We start from the raw sequence: 17,666 nt of genomic DNA, 5'->3' as shown, positions 1-17,666 counted from the left end.
TGTGTGTGCCAGGTCTTACGTGCGATGCGTGGCTGGAAAAACGGCACCAAACTGTCTTCTTTCTTTCTGCTACTCGGCTGCCTTAGGCAGCCAAGTTTTCTGGGGAGTCTTCATTGTCCTGACCCACCCAGCCCGGATTATTCCCCCGTGCCCTTCAGCTCCATTGGTGCCCTACTCCACGCCACTGGCCATAATCTGTGGAGCCAGTGCTGGTTAGTGTTGTACAATGACGATTGAGGCAATGTCTTGTGGTTGGCTATAAATGGCTGTGGTTTTTATTGCACAAATTATATCATACCACACATTTTGGTAAATGTATTTATCCAAAATATACAATGATAAACACTGTTATCTTTTGGGCACCACGGCCAGGGGACATCTGCCTGGCCCATGCAGCCACACCTGGATGGGTTCTCGTCCATCGAGATTCCTCCAAAAGCGAGGTTACTACCTGCATCCCCTTGTTGCTAAATTACTAATAATCTCAGTGTGGAATTTTTCCATTCCCTTAACTGACCGGTGAACCCCGTTGTTGTGGAACAGCTCCAGGTCTGCTAGCGAAATTGCTGTGTGTCTGATGATGTGAATTCCTCTGCTGTTGCAGAATCTTTCTACCGCCCTGTTAAGTTTTTTCCTGGCTGTGTCTATTGCCTTGTATGAATTTTCCCCTTGCCATGTTTTCCTGGGTAACATGGCTGAATAGAAAGTGTCGGTCTCCTTCTAGGTATTTGCTATTCCTGCTAGAGATGTGCATATGTCTGTTAGTAACTGTTTTCTGCCTTGCGATACCAAGTCGTTGCCTCACAGATGTATAATTAAGAATTCTGGTGGGTATCTGAAGGCTACCAGATCTGCCAGCCTGTCGTGTATCTCAGACCATTTCCTGTCTCTGTACCCCCACCAAGAAGTAATGGTATTTCTAAATGCTGGTTCGAGTTTTGTTTCTTCGGACCATCTCCCTGTCCTAAAAATGAATGGATGGACTATGATCCATACCGATTTGAGTGGTAAGTCTTGTTCTGTCGAGGAAAAATCATGGTTATGTTAGTTCTAGCCTTAGATATCTTTTATAGCAATCAAACTTCCAGCCTCCGATTTGTTTCACTTTTTCAGCTCCAAGACCCTCTTGCCAAGCTGATGTTGCTGTGCCTATTCTAAACAAGTGGGTCTCATATTCCCTGCTGTCCTAGCCTGCTTTTTCAATGGTTGCTTTGAGGACTGCCGAAATTGGAACTGACTGAGTGCTCTGCCATCTCCATGTATCAGAAACGGCCCCCCAGTCCACGGGCGGCACCTAAGGCACTGGTTCGTGATTCATACTGGGCAGTTGATTATGTCTTCAATGCAATGGATCGTGATTGCCCTTCTGTTCCTAGTTTTAGACGTTTGTATGTCTATTGTAATATACTCCTTTTTATTTGGACTTCCAACACGCCCACACCATCGCTTGCTTTAGTGCTTGATGCGATGAGCTCACTTACTCTAAATCCCCCGAAATATGCAATAGCAAATGTCGCTTTAAACAGTTATGTTCCGTATTTGTGTGAGCACATGGTCTCCAGCAGCTTTAGAATTATCGTGATTTCTTCTAAGTTTAAAGAATGCCTCGTGTCCTTGTGTGGGCCTTCTAACTACCCCCATCCTTTCAATGCGTAAGCTTTCCATGGGCTGCGCGTTGGGTCCGATCCCCCTTGTATTTTTGCAAACTATGCTTCTGCTGATGAGTGCCTCTTTGCCCATTCCTTTTTCTTTTTCTGATTGTATGCTCAAATTCCTGTTTTGAATTGTCGAATATATTCTCTGTTCTCTCGGCCTCCCTTTCATCCACACACTTTGTTCTCCTGTATTACTTAGCTTCAGAGTTGCTCTTCCTCTCTTTTTTGTGTTTCGACACAGCACCAATAAATATTCAGAGCAGCGTTACCATTGGGTGCTCCTTTTCAGATTTGTGCAAATTTATGTTTGGCCATTAGGCTGGGAATTATAGAGTTAGAGTTGTATCTCACCAGATGCACTTGTTCAAATGCAGATGTTTACCAGCACTGTTTGACATTACAAATATAAGAGCCCAGATGAGATGTGTGTTCTGAGCCATTACAATTATAGCAGCCTTCATGGGATGGGGGTTTTACTTCTGAGCCATTACAGGTGTAGCAGCCCTGATGAGATGCGTGTTCTGAGCCATTGAAGATATAGCATCCCTGATGAAATGTGTGTTTTCTGAATCACTGAACATTTAGTAGTCCTTTTGATAAATCGAAAGGTAAGTCGGCTTTGTTACAATTGAATGTTACATGTATCTTAAACACATACTTCTGATGCAGATGCATTAACTCACCTAGCAACAAGATTTGAACTAGCAGGTTACACAATAATCTCTTCAGCAGGGTTATTGACCCACTGAGCTACCTTTTCCAATAGGCTGTTGACTCTGAAAGGCATTGTTAAGGATGTTGTGCTTCATATAGTGCCCCGGTACATAGGCCTCCCCCTGCCGGGTAAAAAGACCACTCGGACACAGGTCTTACTCCGTTGGGCTCCAGGCGCGCAGTGCCTTGCTGCGCGGGCACGCCCCCTTTATTCCTCTTGAATGCAATGGCTTCATGCTGCTGTCGCACAGCCATGTGACTACATCACATTCCTCCTTTTTCATGGGAAACTATTCAAAAACCTTTTTCATAGGACACAGTTTAACACACCTTACATCATGCATATAAATACATTTCAGGATTGAAAGGCCAAACATGGGCAACAGAGTATGCAATGGCCACAAGCAGGGCCGTAAATATTCGCTTGCAAAGAGTGCATTCCACTGAGTATCTGGCTTTATGTCCAGACAATATGAGAACATTACTCACACATTACATAGTCTTCTAAACGTATCAGGCGCCTCCGATTTTCCAGACTGGGATATCGGCCTCCGCCACCCTCTCCTCCTGTCTGATCACTTACCCGGGTTGGGATGTCACACTCCCAGGTGTCTCCGGGTACCTCATTTCTTTCAGGGCTCGGGTCAGTGGCTTCTCCCTTACCTCTTCTGGTTTTTCCCCCATTTTCTCCCATCCTTCTGAAGAAACAGGAATTTCATGTCCCCGACCCTCTTACATCAGGTGCCGTCACCATGGATCCCTTGACTTGGATGACATCCATGGGGGAGGGTTCATATGTGAGGGCAAGTTTTCCTTCAGTGTGTCTATTTTTCACCAATACTGTTTTACCTACTCCCAGGTTGAGTGGTCTCAGGTGTCTCCGTAGATTCTCCCTTTCATTGTGTACTCTTCGGTCTTCGAATACTCTTTCATTGTTGATGATTGCAGGGGACCAGCCTTCCACCTCCGGGATTAGACCTCGAGTGGCACCTTTGATGCCACATCCGCGGTACTGTGCAGTGTGGATCAGTATTCTCACAGGAACTGCTACAATGTCCTCTTGAGAGAGTTTCCTTGGCCTTGGCAATGCAGAACACCTTATTTAGTGTTCGCATAAAGCGTTCACCCTCCCCATTGGCATGTGGCCAGACTGGGGTTATCCGCTGCACTCTCCCAAGATCTTATAATCATCTAGTTACGACATCGCTACTACCAGAATATAATAGTTGGGCAGTTGTCACATCACATTGGACAGTTTTCTTAGGTCTGTTCCTGCACATCACCCAAAGACCACACATGTCCCACGCATGAGGCTCCACATCTCTCAAGGCTCATTTCTGCCCTTAGGCCGTCGCTACTTGTGCCCCACATTTGCTATAAGGCCCATATTTGACCTTAGACTCTTCAGTCCTGAGGCCCATCCCTGCCCCAAGGCCCATCCTTACCCAGAGATTTATCCTCACTCTGAGACCCATTGCTGTTGCGATGCCCAGATGCATTCCTTCTCTGAGGCCCATTCTGGCTATGTGCCCATTCTCAGTATGAGGCTCAAACCCTCTCTTTGGCCCATCCTAGCACGAGACCTATTGCTGCATCTCTCCAGGGGCATAGCTAGGGAAATATGTAAAATGCTGGTTCATCTAAAACTTTCCATTAAAGTTCCTTCTCACAACATTGCCTTTTCGGTTTATCAAAACAGTAAGGTGCATTTTTAAAAAAATGTTCTTTAATGTTCCGATATTATAACGCCTACATTAAATGTATATTGGTCACCTTGGAGTCGCGTGCTTCTAAATGAGACATCCTGCACAGAATTGATTGTTGATTTGCTGTTTTCTCATCACCTCGGGTGGGGGCACTTGTGCCCACATTTAGATCGGCTAGCAATGGTCATTGCCCCCAGGAACAGGCAGCGGTCACTTTCCAGCCCTCACACAATGTCATTTCGTCCTTGCGCTCTACTTGCAGGACGAAAATATTTCATTTTTTTCATAAAAAGTACATATGAAAGGCTTGCATTGCCAACATTTAAGAACAACCCAAAAGGGTCAATTCGAGACCTAAAAAAGTGATACTTAAGTTTTCTCACTAGATTTTGTTCAAGTGGTTGCTGCTTTAGGAGTGACCATGTAAAACCGAGTTCTGCCAAATCGGAGGAGTTCGCATGTATTAATAAACAAACCTGGAAAATAAATAAATTTGCAAAGGTTGGCCACTGATTTCATAAACACTACTTTCTACACTAAGGAACTCCGCATTTCACGCTACGGCGATGGTAACCTACACACAGAGAATGTCCATTTTACTGCCACACACACTAAGATCAGACCAAACCTTCACCAAATTCAGGCAGAACCTTATCAAATGGCTCGTAGAGAAGAACAAGTAATATGCCCTTCCTACACATCTTCCTCCTGTATACATATATGTTTTGTTCGCATGTATCTTTGTATCTTCTACTCTATGCTAGACAACAGTCACAATAGTTACCCAGTATGCTTGCTATCTATGATTTGATGTCGACACGTGTTTGTCCACTTTAACTGCTCTGTTCCTCAACTACTGTAACTCTGAGGCAAAATTGTCTAACTATGTTCCTTAGCCTTTGCAACTAAGCTGTACATATTCTTATCGCTTGCGCCCTGATAGCTTCGGGTCTGGCGCGCACAATATATAAATAAACAAACTGCAATGAATGTGACCCACATAAAGGTGTCGTTTCCATGAAGCACACTAAACCGTTTACACATCTATAAAGAAAACAATCATTTAGTCATTTGTGGGTGTCCCAGATTACACACGTAGCTCAGAGACTCAAGATTCCACGTGGATCTGTTGCTTCTCGTTTTGGTAATATATCTATTGAGTGAAAAAACTTAACTAGAGACAGTTAATGTGAAACAATTATCACAATTCGGCGTGGTCTGTATCCCCTTCAGTAGTCAAATAAACCATGTGTCACTGCCCATGGCAACTGTTTACTGACAGGTAGCAATGTCATTTTTTATTGCAGGTCAGTAGTGACGTCACAACTGGCCTATAATAAGACAGTGATTGACTTGCTTATACTGGTTCCCTGTGATAATGTCGCTGAGAAAAAGTCGCCAGGTAGACCACTTTTTTTCCTGACCTCCAAAATCCTTTCCCCATAGATTCTAGGAGGGGTATAATAATATATAATTATCTTCAATCGGAGAATATTTGGGGAAAGCGTTTGATTGTCTGGAGGGTGCATTTTTAGGGAAATGATGCCACACGGCGGCCATTTTGTTTCACGGTGACATTATCACTGGATACGCTTATACGGGTAGTGCAGGCTTCCATGGATTCTGAAGCTATTAATTCATCATTATGCAAGCAGATGTCCGCGGGTGGAGAGAATTGATAGTTCTAGTAATGAGCAGCACTGTGGCTGGAGACCTACCTGGTGGGCAGGAGATGAGGAGAGGCACTGCTGGAGCACCAGCGTGTGATCTTCACATAGGTCCTTGCAGCTGGAGCCGGAAATGATCCCCTTCTTGTACTGATCACACTGAGGAGGAAATGGAAAGATCAGTTCAGAGACGCACCATATGAATGTCGATCACATTGCGGTTCGGATGTGCTGGAGTGTATCACTAATATATGCTCGACTATCCACAGTGGCAGGCACATATCAAGAGCACTTAGCAAGGGTGGGCATGCTGAGCGCGCAGGCCTCAGCAGATCCCAGCTCAGCGGAGACAAAAGCATAACTGACAACCCCTAATCATCAGGACAAGGCTGCGTGAAGGCACTTTAGGCAGATATGGTAATGATTCCTGATGGAGGGCTGTGTCGAGAGGTATTGACTGCAGCGGGTAGCTCGGCTTGATTTGCAGGCATGAGGAGTGATAGCTTTTCTGATTCAGACAAGACCCAGATATTCCAGGCTGTCGATTCTCAACAAAGGAATGGCAGGATCATCTGCATAGATTTGGAGGGTGGATCGGATGGAGTGGGGAGGCAGCATATATATTGCAAATTAAATTCATAAAACTATACAGATTACAAAACGCATTAGATACGTACAGTAGATTCAAAATAATTGACCCACTGCAATATTTAAACAAAAAAAACAATAAAACAATGGTCTGCTTCTTACGTTCAGCTTAAACCTATTGTTAACTCAAGCCATGTCAAATTTTGGAACAAATTATCAGCAGATTTGCATGGACCTAATCCCCATTGCTGTGCGAATAAAACTTTCCCAATTGCAACATATCCTAGGATTGCATAAACCGCTGACATTATATAAAGATCCGATAGAGGAGCCTATGACGTAATAGGCTACGGGATATTGGTATTTCTACGTGTATTCACTGAGAAAATCTTTAGAAACTTACTGTAATAAACAGAATTGAAAATCACAGAAAAACATAAGGGGCGTTTTGGTTGACGTGGGAAACCTAGACGCACTGAAAATCCCCATGTTACGTTAGCAAAAGCAACAATGACACCCAGTTCCTCCAACACACCTGTGATGCTCAAGCATTGTGGGAGCTGTGGGGATTATGCCATGTGAGATGCAGTTTGTGGTGCCATGATCAATGCACGGCCGAGGGCTAGTTATGGTTGTTTTGGTAACTATAACTGGCAAACGTGATTTACCAGGCCCAAGGCAAGCATGCCACTGAGCACAGGGAGTGCCTTCCCCCAGCCCTCCTCTGCCACCCTGACACGCACTTTTCCAGCCCGTGCTTCACAGTTCCACAGATGCCAAGGGCTACATTGAATATTTTTTCTCGAAGGCCATTTTCCATCCCTCTGTGTGGCATGTGCCTTAACACCACCAGTGCCATAGTGTGGTTTTGGAGTCCCCTTTCAAACCTTTTTCCAGCATGGGATCCACAGATCTCAGGACCCCGTCACCATATGTTCCCATTTTTGTTTTGGAAACGGTCTTCTTCCATCTCTCTCATCAATGCCAACATCTGGGACTGCTATATACCCCTTGGAAAATGCTTTGCAGTGCAGGATCTGTGGCTCTTGCATCGTATATGCAGGTTAAGATGGTGACCGATGCAAACATGTTCGGTCTGATGCTACCCTATCAAAATGAATCAGTGCCAGTTGGTCAATCAAATTTCCGTATTTGAAATTGGGTCTGCAGACTCTTTGGGGACTGAACGAATGCAATATCTATTTATTTATTTCCTTTATTTGTTTTTAGTTTATAAAAAACTTTTACAAACATTTTTGTTTCTTCATTTTTTTTAAATATTTCCTCGTTTTGATAAAATCAACACATTGACTCACAAAGTCTTAATTACAAATATGTGTTCCTATTTTTTACCACTTTTTTTTACTAATTTAATTTTTGATTTAAAAAAATGCTGAACATAATTCACTAAGCAGTGCATGCAAATGGGCTGAAAATCCAGCTTCTTGCACATGTTGGTGTAAATCCGTCCAACAGTTTTCGCCGTAGGTGAGAGCGAGAATTCCATATGGGAGCTGAATGGGAAATTAAACCGTTGGGACCCTCTCCTTTAACTTCGCCCTCCGGACAGATCTTCATTAAAGTTTCTAAACCAATTTAGAGTTGGTTGATCATCATCTCAAAAAGTGCTGTTCTAATGGGCAGTCCACCTTAACAATGACAAGAGAGTCACTACTGCAAATTTTCATGAGTATGTTTAGATATTCTTTATTGGGTGTAGAGCCACAGAAGATCATCATAGATACATATACATACAAATAACATAAAAAAGGACGATAATAGGCCAATATTCCATGTTAATAGCATAAAATACACTTTAGAAACTGATATTTCCTATCACTAGGCGGTGTATGTGTTGGACAAGTTAATTTAAAAAAAGCATAAAACAACATGCACCGAGTTGCAGTTAAAACCTACATAATGATCACGCGTAAGCCCATACTTGAGTAAATCTTCAATGTGGGAAATCGGCACAGAGGAATAAGCGTTATTCAACACAGGGGGAGAAACCTCGTAACCCTTCCATTACTTTCAGAGAGATCTTTGGCAGGGGGAAGAAACTCGCAAACCTATGTATAGATAGTTATTTGGTTAACACCACAAAAGTATCAATATACTTGCACCCCTATGCCCCCGGGCCAGGCACGCAATATGAATAAACCAACTACAAATACAAATACAATACACCAGTGGTCCAACATCATCTCTTGGGCCTTTTAGGCCAAGCCTGGTAAATAAATGTGACTGCTGAAGTAACAACATCTGGTTCGTGTGTGGTGGACAGAATGATCATTGCATCACGAACTGCCGGTACACTGGCCGCCCTCAAAATGGGCACCCGGTACAGACCTAAAAAATGTATGACTAGTACAAAAAAACAATCTGTACATTCAAACTGCACAGTGGGCATATGTCTGTGCCGCCAGTACTCCAGGACTTTGTGTACATGGCCAGCCTCAGTGTGCCCAAGCAGAAATCGACATATAGTGCTCATGCATGCAAGGGTTCAATATGATCTAGGTAAACTTCAAAGCCTAATTCAGCCTTTCATCCAAGATACTTCTCTGCCAACTTCAAATTTTGCCAATTAGTGACCATGGTCAGTTTTTTTTATGGGAAATGATGGCTTTCTTGACTTTACCCAAGGCCATTTTGTTAATAGTGTGCCACCAGTGATCTTGCTCATTCAAAATGGTATACATAGAGTACCATTTCATTTGCTGATTGCAAGCAATATATCACATGTACTTCACCCAAATAATAGCCCACATCCAAATCAAATTTGAGTGAACGTTCTCACCCACGCCTTTCTCTTACTCCTAACCTTTCCCCATCACTGCCCTCCTATGTTCATATACGTCAACTCAAACCATCATTTCAACTTTGAATCGGAAGTATAATCACAAGAATCCTGGCTACAGGAAATTGGATGATAATGTAGGAACGCTCCTCTGACGCTCACACCAGAAGAAATACAACCCACCAGGGGAAAAAGGCCCAGCACACCTCTTGCAGGGATAACACGTTTTATTTCCATACAAAAGGAAAAAGCGCCAACAAAGAACTGTATTGCCGTGGAACGTTCTGGCCATCTTTGCATGTGCAGTACATTATGACAGTACACATCGTCATTGGCGACGTCATTACATACAGTAAGAACTTGCGCTGCTGGTTGGTGAGGCCTTACACATAGGTCACCTGCTCCATATGGGATGCAACGCCATTGGTCTCAGCCCCGTCCGTCCATCTTCGTTCACGTGGGTGATGGTGCAGTCATCATTGGTCAAAAGGCGAATACATAGTAATTTTTTTACAAACTAATAAACACATCTATGCCATTGTAACAATGCACTTAGTATGATCCGACAGCGGCCCGGGGGAAAGCCAAGGTCGTACTAACTCACACACACTTCACTTGCTCCCAGACAGGCTGACATTTCTCCAATGTCTCTCACCCTCTTTCAGGGCTATAATTTCATCCCACCCTGCACCTTGCAGCACAAATCACGTGACCTAGGAAGGGAGGCGGGAGGGTCCTGCATTCTGATCTTTTCATTGATCGCGGAAGGGGTGCATCCAGCGGATTTATGGGCAGTGGTCTGGGGGTTATCTGGTACACTGGAATTCAGGGGTCCTAAAGCCAAGACATTTGGGTGCTATAATTTAGGATTAGGGATGGTGGGGGTTGGAGGCTTGTGCCCTCTTTGTCATGGGATTGTGGTGTTCACAGGCACGCAGCCCTCCTCCCGTCGCCTTGCAGGGCACATTCTTCCCAGGGCGCAAAGGTTGGCAACATTTTATGAAAATTAAGGGTTTTATGGATCTGTGTAGCTCTGGACTTTCTCATCAGTGTTCGGAATACAACTTGTTTGTGAGCTCATGTTCGCGACCTAGGCCTGGGGTGCTGTCTGCTGCGCCGCGTTTAATACAATATGGCTGCTAATATTTAAGATGGCTGCTATTCCCGCATGCATACTACACCTACAAAATGCACAATAATGTGATTGTATGGATGCCGATAAGGGCATCCCCTTAGCCGCCTGGTCTCTTACACTACTGACAATGGCCTTTGCCTTATTCTAAAGCGCTGTGTGGTGGGTTATGTCTTGGTCCGCCTCATTTTTTGGGGTAAGAGTGTTTTTAATATTTATGATAGCACAGTTATTTTCCATAACAAAATGCACTCACAGTACAGCCTAATGGAAGACATTTTTTAAAAAAAAGTAACAAACAATATAGCCCTCCACGCCACTTCTTCTCCAACTTGTTTCAAAAATTAAGTTGGATAAAATACAGTTCTGTAATGGTGCCTCAGAAATAGTACACACACAAACACACGTGCGAACACATATACACTCACATGCGCACACTTGCATACCCCCACACATGCACACAAATGCCCAAACTCACACACCAATATATATGTTCTGTTACTCTTTTATACTGTGCCAAATCATCAACGTAGTTTCAGAGACCTGATTCTTGTCCATGTCGTAGTGTGTCCCCACTGTGGGGAGGATACAGAGGGGAGCCCCAAACCTTAGTCTGCTCTAAGGATAGTGAAAAAAACGAGGAATGCAAGGGGGTGTGTGGGAATGGAATAAGAATAAGGATGTTTGGGGCAACTAGGCAAAGGGAAGTGTTTGGTAAAAGGTATGTAAATAATACGATTGCTTATGTTTATGGCATAAGGAACAGTGAATTAAAAATGCTTGAATAATTATGTACCTAAATTATGTTAATTTTCTCTTCAACAAAGCATCAGCCATAAAAAAAGAGGGCATTGTCTCAAAATAGATCTGTATATAGTTTGCGTCCAACTCCGGGCCTCGAGGGCTGTATCCACGTCGGGTTTTCAGGATACCCCTTATTAATATTCATGAGATAAATTTGCCTACAATGATTCTAATTGTATGCAAATTTTTCCTCAGGAATATTAATGAGGAATATCCTGAAAACCCGTCAGGATTCCATCCCCTGAGGCCAGAGTTGGACAACCGAATACAAACATTTATTAAATTCCTCCCCTGTACCTGGCTGTAGAAAAGTTGCTATTTCCACGATGATCCACACTCCACATAAAGAATCAGCGCTGCACTGCCTGGAAAGGGTTGGGTAATCAAGGAAACCAAATGTTATGGTATGCTTTCTTCCTGTGGACTCATGGAACTGTATCCTGGTGTCCAGTCGCGATATTACCTTTCCGCACAAACTTTAATGATTTTATCCCATTTTCTGCTGACACTTCATGGATTGTGCTTAATATTAATTTACAGAATTGGATTCTGCATTCATACGTGTGATCAAAAACCCCTTCAGAGGGCACGCCTTCCATCAACCGGTAACCTGGATTCCAGCAGGGATAGAGGCTACCAACTCCCCAAAGGGGCAGAATTTCCAGACGCAGAAAAGAGGTTTGAGGAGATATTTAAAAACAGAGGTGGTCTTCATCACAGCAAACATTATGCGTTCTGGCAGTAAAAAGGAGGCTTCAAGGAAGACAGACATTGCTGCGTGAAATATGTACTGACACATATCCTGCCAGTAAAATGTGCATGTTTCTGCTCCCATAGAGGCCCCTATTGCAGATACATGCTATATCACTTTGGACGCTTGCGGTTTCTCGGATAACCTGGCAGGATGAGCAGAAGACTGAGTCATTGCCATATAGGTGGGGTGTGTCTACAGAAATAAGAACTAAGGGCTCAACGGTAAAAGTAGGACTGACTTTATGTTCATCCCGGTTGGTGGGAGGAGTCGCTCACATCCTATCCATCAATGGAATGGTAGCAGGCAAAAGTAGGACTGACTTTATGTTCATCCCGGGTGGTGGGAGGAGTCACTCACATCCTATCCATCAATGGAATGGTAGCAGGCAAGAGTAGGACGGACTTTATGTTCATCCCGGGTGGTGGGAGGAGTCGCTCACATCCTATCCATCAATGGAATGGTGGCAGGCAAGAGTAGGACTGGCTTTATGTTCATCCCGGGTGGTGGGAGGAGTCGCTCGCATCCTACCCATCAATGGAATGGTGGCAGGCAAGAGTAGGACGGACTTTATGTTCATCCCGGGTGGTGGGAGGAGTCGCTCACATCCTATCCATCAATGGAATGGTAGCACGTAAGAGTAGGACTGACTTTATGTTCATCCCGGGTTGTGGGAGGAGTCACTTGCATCCTATCCATCAATGGAATGGTAGCAGGCAAGAGTAGGACGGACTTTATGTTCATCCCGGGTGGTGAGAGGTGGTGACTAAAAAGAAAGTTAAAACCTTGGGGGTTCATCTAGATCAATACAGGACTACGAATGTCCAATTCAACAGTCTGGTCTCTCCCTCTGCGCATTACATCAAGTTGTTAGCGCACATATGCCCCTACATCTCTAAGGCGAACTGTGAGACAGTAGCAAGAGCAATTATAGGATCCAAAATAGACTACTATAGTAGTCTGTTAGTAGGAATCAATACATCCAAATGTGTCAGACTACGCGTTATACAGAATAGTGCTGTCAGGATCATAGCAAGCCTTAGATGGTGAGATCATGTTACTAAGGCAAGACAGGAACTACACTGGCTTCCAATTGAGGCTAGGATTGATTTTCACCTACTGGTAATCACTCATACATGTCTTATTGGTGCGAGTCCACATTATCTTGTGGACATACTAATGAACAAATCAAACACCAGAGCTCTCAGCTCTAATAATACTAATCAGCAGAGGGAGCCCAGATGTTCTCTCACACAGGTAAATACAGGCACATTATTTGCAGCCACCCCTAAAGCCTGGAACGCAATGCCGCCTGATTTGAGAGTGGAGTGCTCCACAGAACTATTCAGGAAGAAATTGAAGACACTGCTATTCAGATAGGATTCACATGTATCTTTAACTTCGTACTGTGGACCTGCTGATCTCTATTTTTGTCATGATCCCCTCTTGTCTTGTGTTGTTTGTTTTGCAGCCATAAGCCTCTGGGTGACCCTGTGCGCAGTAGAAATTGTTAAAGTAAAGGAGTCACTCACATGCTATCCATCGCTGGAATGGTAGTGGGCAAGAATAGGATTAACTTCGTGTTTATCCCGGGTGGTAAGGAGTCGCTCACATGCTATCCATCACTGGAATGGTAGCGGGCAAGAGCAGGATTAAATTCATGTTCATCCCGGGTGTTGACAGGAGTCACTCACATGCTATCCATCAATGAGATGGTAGTGGGCAAGAGTAGGATTAATTTCATGTTCATCCCAGGAGGTGAGTGGAGTCACTCAAATGCTATCTATCAATTGAATGGTAGCGGACAAGAGTAGGACCAACTTCATGCTCATCCTGGGTGGTAAGGAGTCGCTCACATGCTATCCATCACTGGAATGATATCGGGCAAGAGTAGGATTAACCTCATGTTCATCCCAGGTGGTAAGAGGACTTGTTCACATGCTATCCATCAATGGAATGGTAGCGGGCAAGAGCAGGATTAAATTCATGTTCATCCCGGGTGTTGACAGGAGTCGCTCACATGCTATCCATCACTGGAATGATATCGGGCAAGAGTAGGATTAACCTCATGTTCATCCCAGGTGGTAAGAGGACTTGTTCACATGCTATCCATCAATGGAATGGTAGCGGGCAAGAGCAGGATTAAATTCATGTTCATCCCGGGTGTTGACAGGAGTCACTCACATGCTATCCATCAATGGACTATTAGTGGGCAAGAGTAGGTCTAACTTCCTTTTCATACCAGGTGTGGAGAGGAGTCACTCACATGCTATTCATCATTGCAACGGTAGCCAGTGGAGGGTTGAGAAAACAGAAGTAAATTAAAATGGCAAAATCTGCATAATCCACCAAGGAAAAGCAGACATTCCTGCCAGTAATTAACCAATGGCTACGTGAGCTAATTCTGCAGGGACTGGAGTCTGACCTGAGCCCATGAAAATTCTGCACCCGCAGCAAATGTTGCAGAAATGTGCACCTGCAAAGAATCTATCACTTCCAACAGGATCTGCTGAATTCAGCAAAAAACAGATATATGTATTTGTCGCTCAAATGTTTTACACATGAGCCAGCTGTATCCTGTTCTGCAATGTTACTATTAATAAAAGCACTCTCTCTTAACTGGTTAACGTTATAGAAGAAATGCAGGTTAACTAGCTCTACCCGGTGTATCATATTCCCGCTTAGGAATATCACTTCTTTCTGGGTGAGATGTGCTATGCCAGGTGTGCTCTCTCGGTTGCTTCTCTCTGTCGATGCGGTCTGGAACACACTCAGGGCCTGAATCAGAAGTCCATGTAAAAACTGAAATGTGTTGTTCCAAGCGGGAGCAACACCTTTCTTACATGAACCATATTCCGACAGGGCAAGAATGTGGTGCGTGGACATGAAAACCTCGGCTTCTGCAAGAGCCCGATTTACGGCTTGTCAACCGCCCTAGCAACCATGAGCAATGCAGGGCAGCTACATGGAGGGGATTCTCCTCCCAGCAGCACTGCTTTAGCATGACAACAAACGGAGTAAAAATATCTTACCTTTGAGGTGCCGTTAAACTACACTGCACACATTTTCCCTTCACAAACAATGCACTTCTTAGACTGCTGCACCACTTTGCTAGTTTATGGAGAAAAGTGGCAGTCTATCAAGAAATGCTCGCAATGTCAGTGGAGCACATGTTTACCCCACAACTGGATGGGAGAATGTCGTCTTTCCACACACTCTTTATCACGAGCTGAGAATCAGCCCCTCTGTGTTTTCTCTGTCAGTGAGGTCTCTTTCTCTGTATCAATGTGGTCCACTCTCTCTCTACCTACATTTTCCTCCTTTAGTGTATTCTTGTGCTCTCTCATGCTTCCTCTGTCAGTAGGGTCTGGGTTTCTTTCTTTCCTTCTTTCTTTCCTTCCGTCTTTTCTTTCTTTCTTTCTTTCTTTCTATCTTTCTTTCTTTCTTTCTTTCTTTCTTTCTTTCTTTCTTTCTTTCTTTCTTTCTTTCTTTCTTTCTTTCTTTCTTTCTTTCTTTCTTTCTTTCTTTCTTTCTCTCTCTCTCCCTCTCTCTATCACCATCATTTCCTCCCTTTCTCTCTCTCTCTCTCTCTCACCCACTCTCCTTATCTGTTACTCTACCTTACTCTCCCACTGTCTGTGATTTAGTGCAAGACCCTCCCTGAGCGCCACCCCCACCCCCTCCCTAGGGTTATCCTGCGTTTGGAGGGAAGGGGAAGGGGAACCTGAGAAGGGGAGCAGAGCTGTCGCTATCTGGCTGAGAGTGGCCACCACGGTTGTCTATGAAGGATGAATAGATTTTCAAAATTAAAAACTGGGACATGCCACCAACATAAACGGGGGTCTATAATTTGACATTGGTTACCAACACAAACGTATCACTATACTTAAGTAGCTCGGGTGGTGGGGTCAGACATAGGAGGTTCTCTAGCAGGGGAGTTGCTAGGTCTGGAAAAGACCAGGGGAAAAGCTGATGTCGGAACTGTTGGGACTGGGGGCTAGCTAGTCTTTTGGCTGTACCTCCTGAGATTCTATCCAGGGCTACAACCAAAAGATCAGCGGCTATAGCCCCCTTAACCCCCCTAGCAACGTTAGTTATGTCATCACTTTGGTAATGTTCTCATAACATGGAATTTTAATCATGGGCATCTGAATTCTGAAAACTATTTGCCACACTACAAGACATGCATTAATGGCATTGCCACGATCACCCTGAGGGCCACTTGTACCGGGGGTGGTTCAACGGGCTGCTGATTGGCTCTGCAGTGGGTGCTGGGCTTCTGGCAGGCTTTGTAAGGGAACAGAGGACCAGGCTCCAAGGCCTACAGCTGTATTGCACCCGCATTGTAAACTGGCTCTTAACGTTGTGCAATGTTAGTTTCAAACGATCACTGCCAGCATATATTGTAGTCAAAATAAGAACATTACACTTGCTTAAAGTGCAAAGCATGTGATCAACACCTAGAATAACCATATACATTATTTAATATTATACGCTTACACAATACTCGTATGAGAAAGGGGTAGGGGACAGATATAACCAATGAAGGTTCCTGGATGCTTTGCATAACATCAAAGAGCATTTTAGGAACATACGAATAAGCAAATATGTCTGTGATAAAAAGATTGCATGTTTGCATCATAATGCACACTGGGGTTGGTGCTCTTTTCATGTTTCGCAACACCCACTCTAACATTAAAGTGTTTGCATTCAGGAAGCACATAAACACGTTTGGAAAGCCTATTAGTGTTTGGAAGGAGGATACAATTGCTGTGAGCTTGTTTTTGCAGATGTTGCATCTCCTGAAAGTGGGAGCACCAAGGAATTTAAGAAAGCACGGGGCAGCGGGCGGATGCCAGGTCTCAGGTAAAGGTGTCTGTGCACATGCCCAGACCCCAATGCCCAGACACACTGGGGATTTAAATACATAGGGTCTAAGCAACTGTTACACAGATTTAAAGATTCGTTTCGCTGCTCCTTCCAGAAATGAATAAGAAATCAATAGGAAACAAATAGGAGATTCACGTGACATGATTTAGTCCGTCATAGCACTTCTATGTTTTTTTGTCGCGAATCGAGAACCCGGCCTATATGGGCTATGGGTTATTTCACTTCAAGTTCATTTGAGAGGGATCCGCGATTGAAAGCAATTTAACAACAAAAGGCCCAGCTTCCACCTTGACAGGGTCCTTCAGGCAGACAAGCACTATGGCATGGCCGCAAGGTGACGTGTAGTGCGCCGCAAAAGACCCCAAATACATACATATTTGTATGGGAGGGGTGGGGGGGGGAAAGGGGAGCGTGTGTGTGTGCGCATGCGCTTTCTTAAAATATGAAAGATTAGCACTAGTGTGAATAGTTATAATTTGGCACTTGGAATATTACTGATAGCTTTTTAGCTCATCTAACTATGCCATGAAGCTAGCAGTACTCTTTGTTCCTGTGTGAATGATGCCTTTTGGTAACTTTTGAAATGAAACATGTATTAACACTTTATAAAATTTGTTGTCACAGCCAGAGCAAGTGTTGGTATTTAATTTCCTGATCTCCATGTTAGGTGATGCTCCCCCTGACCTCCTCGCCACCTTTTCACGTGCCTGCATGATTCTTGCCATGGCAAGGCCAGCCCCCCACTCATGCTCACAGGTGCAATGCAGAGTGGTTGCGGGTTATCCCAGCCCCCCCTCATGCTCATAGGTGCAATGTAGAGAGTGGTTGCGGGTTATCCCAACCCCCACTCATGCTCACAGGTGCAATGCAGAGTGTGGTTGTGGGTTGTCCCAGCCCCCCTATGCTCACATGTGCAATGCAGAGTGTGGTTGTGGGTTGTCCCAGCCCACCCATTCATG

The 17,666-nt window shown here is 44.2% G+C and overlaps 1 protein-coding gene across 2 annotated transcripts in view; it reads right to left on the bottom strand.

Annotated features, from left to right (window-relative positions):
• The window catches only part of DIPK1B (divergent protein kinase domain 1B), a 668,389-nt gene that overhangs the window by 72,758 nt on the left and 577,965 nt on the right, over window positions 1–17,666 (bottom strand). For both annotated transcript variants that reach the window (XM_069609597.1, XM_069609598.1), the window contains exon 3: window positions 5,794–5,901. In XM_069609597.1, coding sequence (XP_069465698.1) covers window positions 5,794–5,901 — 108 coding nt within the window. The remainder of the gene's footprint in view (window positions 1–5,793; window positions 5,902–17,666) is intronic.

Source organism: Ambystoma mexicanum, chromosome 8 (assembly GCF_040938575.1).
Source record: "Ambystoma mexicanum isolate Mex_15411 chromosome 8, UKY_AmexF1_1, whole genome shotgun sequence".
Taxonomy (NCBI): domain Eukaryota; kingdom Metazoa; phylum Chordata; class Amphibia; order Caudata; family Ambystomatidae; genus Ambystoma; species Ambystoma mexicanum.
Note: the sequence above shows the minus strand (reverse complement) of the source record. Positions and strands in the feature narration are given on the sequence as shown.